Consider the following 9,330-nt stretch of genomic DNA (forward strand, 5'->3'; position numbering starts at 1 on the left):
ATACTATAAAAATTGGTGTACATCTTCTCTTGACCTTATCTCTCTTTCTCATTGTAGTCTTGATCAATTTACTAAAGGTTAAAGAAAATATCTTTTTGAAAAAGAACGTTAACAAAATATTTTTGTATTAAAGGTGATTGATTAAATATTGGTTTATCAAAAGTTTGTGATACAATCCTTGGAAAATAAGTTTTTTTTTTAACTCTGGTTTTTTTTGTTCGATTTGATTTAGAAACCAATTCATCCCCTTCCTGGTTTGTGAGTTCTGTAATCTTTTTCACTCAATACCTTTATGGACGATAAAATGACATTTTTCAAAGTTAAGAACAATGTTAGTCGCAATGCATCGGTCAAGAACTCTAGAGAGGTTATCCAAACAAGCATCTAAGGAAGAACCATAAACAGTGAAATCATCCATAAACACTTCCATGCAACTCTTAATAAATTAGAAAAGATACTCGCCACACTCATTTAAAAGGTGCCAGGAGCGTTGCATAGGCCAAAAGGCATCCTGGTGTAGGCAAATGTGCCGAATGGACAGGTGAATATGGTCTTGTGCTGGTCCTCCGGTGCAATATGAATTTGCATGTTACTTGAAAAACCATCAAGAAATCAATAATGTGATTTACCAGCCAACCTCTCTAGAACCTGATCAATGAATGGGAGAAGGAAGTTATCTTGGCGAGTTTCCTTGTTCAGTCTTCTATAATCAATGCAAACTCGTCAACTATTGGTCACTTTAGTTGGGATCAACTCATTATCTTGGTTCCTGACAACAGTGAGGCCTGACTTCTTAGGGCCCACTTGGACAGGTGAAACCCAAGTTCTATATGAAATGGGATAAATGATTCCTATAGCTGGTAGCTTCATCACCTCCTTCTTCACCACATCAAAAATGGTGGGATTCAACCTCCTTTGTGGCTGCCTTACAAGCTGCAATCATCCTCCAAGAGTATCCGATGCATTCATATGGAAGGATTTATTCTAAGAAGGTTAGCAAGTGTCCACCCAATGGCCTTTCTGTGGCCTCTCAAAACATGCAACAACTTATCCTCATGCTCAAGTGTAAGGTTGGTAGATATAATGACTGGGAGCTTCTGAGCACCATCTAAATAGGCATATTTAAGGTGCTTAGGTAGTGGTTTCAACTCCAAGGAGGGTGGCTGAATAGTGGAAGGAAAAGGAAGATTGGCAGTTGGTGGAAGAGAAATAGGAGGATTAGAACCTGCACCTGCATCACAATCAGAGTGAATTGTAGAGGAAATTTTTGCACAAATACTACATAGAGCAGCAAACTCATCAGAAAAATAAAAAAATAAATATGTATAAATATTGACACTATCTACTACATCATCAATGATATCTATAAGGAAAACAAAATGCTCCTCTGCAGGATGTCTCATGGCCTCAAAAATGTTGAAATGCATAACATCATCACCAAACTCCATGGAAAGAGTTCTTGCATGCACATCAATTTTGGTCTTAGTTATCATCAAGAATAGTCTCCCTAGGATCAATGTGGACCCATGGCTGGAAGACTCATTCTCCATATCCAAATTGTAAAAATTTGTTGGAAAAATCAGATCCTTAACTCGCACCAGCATGTCTTCAATGACTCCAAGTGGAATCGCAACACTTCGATTAGCTAGATGGATGACAACACCAATGGGTTTTAAATCGCCAAGATGTAGTGATCTATGAATTGATGTGGGCATGACATTAATTGATGCTCCAAGGTCAAGCATTGCATTTGTAAAAGTGAAATCTACAATGGTACAAGGGATAGTAAAAGTGTTAGGGGCTTTGCACTTTTGTGGCAATGTGGATGGTGGAATGGCATCAACATTTTTGCTCTGTATAAGTGCAGAAACATTTCTTCCCATCTTCACTTGCTAATTTCCCTTTAGCTTCCTCTTATGAGTGCACAAATCCTTTAAGAACTTTTCAAATTTTGGAATCTATTTGATGGCATCCAAGAGGGGAATATTGACTTCCACCCTCCAGAAAGTCTCAAGAAGATCTTTTCCAAGAGAGGAATATTAACTATGCGGGAATATTGCTAGAACCTTGATGTTGCAACTGGTTAATAGTTGTAGCTATTTATCGAATATGAGTCTGTAAGTCTTAGATCATGGCACTCACATTTTGTTGAAACTAAATGTTCTTGGTGGCCATTTGCTCTAAGAAAAGTCTAGAACCACTATTTTGCAGAGGTTGTGTAGGTGTAGGTGTAGACTACTAGAATTGTTGTTGTTGTTGTCTGAAAATAAGAGATTGGTATTTGTTGGTGGATGTCCACAAAGACACCTAGTGGACCCAGAGAAGTCCAACAGGGCCCTGGGGTTTCCAACTCTGGTTACAAGCCTCTGTTAGTCCTACAGGGTTCCCGTTCCCCCCAGCAAGGTCACGCCATCATATCATAGGTAAGTATGCACATCGCTCAACTGATTTCTGATGTCATCTATTATTTGCAGGGGTAGCGCCCACAAGATACCCGGTGGACCCGGAGAAGTCCGACAGGGCCCTGAGGTTTTCAGCTCTGGTTACAGGCCTCTGTCAGTCCTACAGGGTGCCCGTTCCCCCCAGCAAGGTCACGCCATCATGACATAGGTAAGTATGCAAATCGCTCAATTGATTTCCGATGTCATCTATTGTTTGTAGAGATCGCGCCCGCAAGACACCCAGTGAACCCAGAGAAGTCCAACAGGGTTCTGGGGTTTCCAGCTCTGATTACGAGCCTCTGTCAGTTTTACGGAGTGCTTGTCACCCCAAGCAAGGTCATCAAGCCCCCTATTAACCGAGCTTTCATCAAGAAGTACTGCGCCCCCTAGGCAGGCACAAGGCGAGACACCACATCAGCCTGGGGATGGCCGGCAGCGGGCAACAAATGCACCGCCACCACCTCCAAAGCCCCTCAGCTCATCCACAAAAAGGTTAGAGTATTGCCTACGACACTTGGCCGACCAATAGGCGACCAAGTCCAAAGCCAAAGGTAAGCAACAGTACTAGGTCCGTGATCGACAAGTCATCAGGCGTCCAGCTCAAGACGTTAAAGAAGCACTACTAGGAGGCAACCTAGTAACTTTTAAATTTCTGCTTGTTATTTGATCACCTTTTGTTTCGCAAGTTATAGTAGGACACACCTAGTTGCTCATGATCCTAGGAATTTGAATAAAACAAGCACAAGCTCGGAAGTAGTCATACCTCACAAAATATATATATGTATGTTTAGGTAGTGAAAATACCTTAGATATGCATGTATATAAACAAAAAAAAATACTTCACAATATATATATATATATATATATATATGTATGTTTAGGTAGAAAGATACCTTGGATATGCATGTATGTAACAAAGATACTTCATAATATATATATATATATATATATATATATATATATATATATATGTGTGTGTGTATGTATGTATGTTTAGGTAGAAAGATACCTTGGATATGCAAGTATGTAACAAAAAGACACCTCACAAAATATACATGTGTATGTTTAGGTAGCAAGATACCTTGGATATGCATGTATATAGCAAAAATACCTCGCAAAATATATGTGTGTATGTTCATGTAGCAAGATACCTTGGATATGCATGTATATAGCAAAGATACCTCACAAAATATATATGTATGTTTAAGTGGCAAGATACCTTGGATATGCATGTATGTAGCAAAGATACCGCACAAAATATATATATGTATGTTTAGGTAGCAAGATACCTTGGATATGCATGTATATAGCAAACGTACCTCACAAAATATATATGTGTATGTTCAGGTAGCAAGATACCTTGGATATGCATGTATATAGCAAAAATATCTCACAAAACATATATATGTATGTTTAGGTAGCAAGATACCTTGGATATGCATGTATATAGCAAAAATACCTCACAAAAATATACACGTGTTTAGGTAGCAAAATACCTCATGATAAAAAAGAGAAAAAACAAAAACAAACAAGAAAAAGAAATAAACAAATCATAAAAAAGGAAAAAAGAAAATAATAAGAATAAAAAGTTGTCTAGCTAAAAAACAACATGCTCGTAAAAAGAGATAATTTCCAACTTTTGTTTGAAGGAAAAAATTCGCTGATCATAACTAGTTTTTGAAAAAAATGTGTGTACACATTTGAAGGGTAAATGCTGTGAAAGTTTTTTCTGAACACCCAAAATAAGACTCGGATGAATGCACAAATTGATAAAAGAACATATTTTGGAAACACTCGGTTGACTAAAATAAAGAAAATGAATTATGAGCCCTAGCATCACATGACGAAAAAATTTTCGACACTTGAGTGTCCACATAGGTGCATGCATGACTAGTTTTGCATAAAATTTCCAAATCATCATTGTTGCATTTGTGTCATGAAAATAATGTGGGACATTCCCTTTTATCCCTGAGCCAGACCAACACCCTGACATATATCATGTCCATCCGTTCTACAAGCCTTGAGCCAAAGTCCCAACTCACCATAAACCTTGCCCTCAAAAGAAAACAAAAAAAGAAAGAGAAAAGGAGAAAAGGAGAAAATTCCCGATCAAAAGAATCAGAAGAAAGCAAAAAGGGAAACTTCCCAATCAAGGAAAATGGGGGAAAGCAAAAAAGAAAGAGAATTCTCGATCAAAGATCGGAAGGGAAAAGAAGAAATATGCAGAAAGGTCTTAGGACCAGACAATATCTGAACAATACAGATTTGTACGACCTAAAGTGGTCCTCTCCCTTTGATTGCCAACCAAAATCCTGTGTGTCAGCAACTTTTTCACCCCGCACTAAACAAAAACAGAAAAGGAAAAGGCCAAAAACATTCAAAGCCAAAATTCCCACAAAAAAACACCATTCCCAAGAAAAAGTCCTATTGATCCATGATCACGCATGTAATCTTTGATTTGATAGGAAATAATTTTCAAAATCAAGTCATGGCATATCTATGGTTCGGAATTAGGATGAAACACTTACCCTTGTGAGATTGATTCACTTTGAGTGATTTTCTTCTATTTTTGTTGAACCCGGTGTTTCCTCTAAATGCTCATTTAGAAGCGAAATGCTAACATCCAAAATCTCATTTGTGGTTATTTCATCAGCATACTCCCCTTCCTCGATAGACACATTGTTTTTCGTTTGGTCCCGCACTTTTTTTGCTATCTATAAGACTCAAAGCATGATAGCACGCAAAGACTAACATCGTCTTCTGCGCCTTTTGTCATACAGAGGCGGCGGGCCCGATGACATGCGGGAACCATTTGGTCCTGCACTTTTTTTTGCTATCTGTAAGACTCAAAGCATGATAGCACGCAGAGACTAACGTCGTCTTCTGCGTCTTTTGTCATCCAGAGGCGGCGGGTCCGATGACATGCGGGAACCATTTGGTCCCGCACTTTTTCTGCTATCTATAAGACTCGAAGCATGATAGCACGCAGAGACTCACGTCGTCTTCTGCGCCTTTTGTCATCTAGAGGCGGCGGGCCCGATGACATGCGAGAACCATTTGGTCCCACACCTTTTTGCTATCTATAAGACTCAAAGCATGATAGCACGTAGAGACTAACATCGTCTTCTGCGCCTTTTGTCATCCAGAGGCGGCGGGCCCGATGACATGCGGTTATCCGCACGCTCGATGAGTGATAAACGCGCAGAGACAAATTTTGCGCCCTTTACAGGAGCAGCGAGTCGAGTAGTAAACGCGCATAGACGAATTCTGTGCCCTTTTCCATTCAGATTTCGCAAATTGGGTGATAAACGCGCATAGACGAATTCTGCGCCCTTTATCATTCTGGAACAGCAAGTTGGGTGATAAACGCGCATAGACGAATTTTGCGCCCTTTATCATTCAGGAGCAGCGAGTCGAGTGGTAAACGCGCATAGACGAATTCTGCGCCGTTTGCCATTCAGATTTCGCAAATTGGGTGATAAACGCGCATAGACGAATTATGCACTCTTTATCATTCAGGAACAGGAAGTTGGGTGGTAAACGCCCAGAGACAGATTCTACGCCCTTTGTCATTCAGATTTCGCAAGTCGAGTGATAAACGTGCAGAGACAAATTTTGCGCCCTTTGTCATTCGGGGATAGTAAGTCGAGAGGTGGGCGGAGAAAAATTATGGTCATTCCGCGCACCTTTTCGCCATCCAGAGGCAATCGTGTCCAGTGGCACGCAGAGACAAATTATGGTCATTTTGTGTCTTGCCGCCCAGGCTCGATCGTGTCCAACAACACGCAGAGACAAATTATGGTCATTCTGCATCTTGTATCAACCAAGAGGAACAAATTTGATAGTATCAGGATGATGTGTTGGTACTGATCATTTTCAAATTTTTGCAGGTTCCACTGGCAGGGAGGTTCACTGGCCGAATGGTGTTTCGCTCGAACGAAATTAGTGTCTTATCTTTACTTCCCTTTTATCTCCAATAAAAGACAAGTAAAGAGGGGCAACTGGCATACCCTAATTTTGTCTAGGGACCGTCTGTTGTTGGGATGCGACCCTCGTTTGACCACTTCGAGGTATTTGGAACCCATCGTTAGGCAATTTGTGAAGTTCCGAGACATGCTGGAAGCCAAAAGAAAAGCGTCGTAGCACAATCCGTGAAGTTCCGTGACATGCCAGTAATTAAAAGGAAGTGTTAGTGCACAATCCGTAAAGTTCCGTAACGTTCCGGAAGGCAAGAAAGGGATGATTACGTAATTCGTAAGGTTCCGCAAAATTACGGAAAGAAAACAAGTATCGTTACGAAATTCGTAAGTTTCCGTAACTTTACGGAAAAAGAATCACCAAAAAAAGGCAAGGGGTGTATTTAGTAAAAATGGGGGTTCAAATAGCAACCAGGCCCCCTTGGGCCTTCCAGGATGTTCCTCCAGAAGGTGGTTGCTTCTGGAGGAAGCAACCTAGCTCGCCTGGGCGAGCTGGGTGGCAAGCATCTCCTTCCTTTTCCTATAAATAGGGGAAGGAGGGAAGAACAAAAATGTTCAGCCCTCCTGGTATCTGAGATTCACTTAAAATTAGTGAGAAAAATTGTTTCCGTGAAGAAAATCCAAGCTGAGGCGCTTTCGTAACGTTTCCGTAACATTTCCGTGGGTGATTTCGCGAAGATTTTCAACCGTTCTTCGACGTTCTTCGTCGTTCTTCGGTCTTCAACCGGTAAGTTCCCGAAATCGAACTTTTCAATTCATTCTATGTACCCTTAGTGGCCCTCATTTGTTTTCACGTGCTTTTATTTTCATTTCATTTACATTCCGTACCCCCTTTTGACGTGCTTTAGTCATTTACTTAAGTCATTTTCTCGCCTAATCAAAAATAAAATAAATTTTCGCCGATCATTTGAATTGTAACATCCGTTAATTCCTGTTAAAATGAAATCCGACCGTTCGGTCATGCCGTAACCACGTTGGAAACCAAAAAGAGGTAAAATAATAATATAATAATCAAAAATATCTTTTAGTAAAATAAATTAAAAAAAATCAATCGGTTGTTTTTCTTTGGGATTTCTCTTTCTTAATCGAATCGACTAATAACCAAAGTGAAACTAAGGCTAAAATCAATTCATAAACCAAACTTTTGTCATCGCCTAAAAAAGCCATTTTCAAAGGTCCAACGCCTTGAAATGGTCTTTTCCGCTTTTATTGGTTAAGTGTAGATTTCTAAAAAGCCTAAAATCAATATGTAACTTTGTTACCTCTTTCAAAAAATTAGGAAATCATTAATGGTCCAATGCCTTAATGTTTTCTCACTTTTCAAAAGAATCGAAAGATTGTCTAATGGTCCAATGCCTTAAATGACCTTTCATTCAAAAAACATATCTTGCAAAAAAGGATAAAAAAATAACCAAAACGCTTTGTTCACAAAAGAACTACGTAGGTCTGATTTTCTCATCACAATTGAGGAATACGTAGGAGCAAAGGGAAACGCCCTGGTCGACCACAAAAAGATAAAAACATAAAAAGGCATAAAAAAGACATAACAACGTTGTCGCAACCTACCCTTCGGCGGGAGAGCGACGCGAGACTCGCAGGATGCGTGTTCCACGAAAGGAATACGCGCGGAGTCGCCACCAACGTTTATTTGAGGAAAACATCGGAAAAACCGGAAAAGACGCGATCTACAAACTTTTAAGTGAAAGGTTCGGGAGTTGTATTTACGCACGGGGAAGGTATTAGCACCCCACACGTCCGTCCCAAGGGACGGCAGCCTTTAATCGAATGTGCAAACATGACTTTGATTTTTACGTTCCCTTTTATGTCCTTATATCCTTTATACCCTTTTTATATTTTTCTTTTTTGTGGTCGACAAGGGTGTTTCCCTTTGCTCCTACGTATTCCTCAATTTGGGATGAGAAAATCAGACCTACGTAGTTCTTTCTTATCAAGTGATTCTTTTTTACTTAAGAGGTGATCATTTTAAGGCGTTGGACCTTGAAAATGATCCATTTTACTTAGTGAGAAATTGAAATGACAAACTTCAAAAGCCTATTTTTTATGGACGAGCTTGACTAGGCGAGTTGATTTTAGCCTTAGTTTCACTTTAGTTATTAATCAATTCGATTAAGAATGAGAAATCCCAAAGAGAAAACGTCCGATTGATTTTCCGCTTTATTTTGCTAAAAGATTTTTTTTTATTATTATATTATTTTTTACCTCTTTTTTTTTATTTCCAACGTGGTTACGGCACGACCGAACGGTCGGAATTTATTTTAACCGAAGTTAACGGATAATACAATTCAAACATTCGGTGGAAATTTATTTTATTTTTAAGTTAAGGGAGAAATGACTTAAGTAAAATGGCTTAAGCATGTCAAGAGGGGGTATAAAAAGTAAACAAAACGAGAATAAAAATGCACGAAACACAATGTGGACCACTACGGGTACATAGAATGAATCGAAAAGCTTGGTTCGAGGTACTTACCCGTTGAAGATCGAAGAACGATGAAGAACGAATGAAGAACGTCGAAGAACGGTTGAAAACCTTCGCGAAATTCCTCAGGGAAAACGTTACGGAAACGTTTCGGAAGCGCCTCGGCTTAGATTTTCTTCACGGAAACAATTTTTCCAAGCAAATTCGAAAGAGAGAGAAGTGCCTAAGGGGCTGAACCCTTTTCTTCTTCACTTCCTCCCCTATTTATAGCAAAATAGGCGAGGTGGTTGCCGCCCAGCTCGCCCAGGCGAGCCAGTTTCTTCCTCTAGAAGCAACAGCCTTCTGGAGGAATATTTTGGAGGGCCCAAGTGGGCCTGGGTGCTATTTGCACCCCCATTTTTACTAAGTACACCCCCCTCTGCTTTTTTTTGGTGATTCTTTTTTCGTAAAGTTACGGAAACTTACGAATTTCATA

General features: G+C 39.8%; 1 protein-coding gene across 1 annotated transcript; it reads right to left on the reverse strand.

Moving 5' to 3' along the window:
• Positions 1 to 965: 965 nt before the first annotated feature.
• Positions 966 to 1,883, reverse strand: LOC114384040. Its single transcript, XM_028343724.1, has one exon. The coding sequence runs from the start codon at positions 1,881 to 1,883 to the stop codon at positions 966 to 968; it is 918 nt and encodes a 305-aa protein (XP_028199525.1).
• Between the last annotated feature and the right edge of the window lie 7,447 nt (positions 1,884 to 9,330).

Source organism: Glycine soja, chromosome 14 (assembly GCF_004193775.1).
Source record: "Glycine soja cultivar W05 chromosome 14, ASM419377v2, whole genome shotgun sequence".
In the NCBI taxonomy this organism is placed as follows: Eukaryota; Viridiplantae; Streptophyta; class Magnoliopsida; order Fabales; family Fabaceae; genus Glycine; species Glycine soja.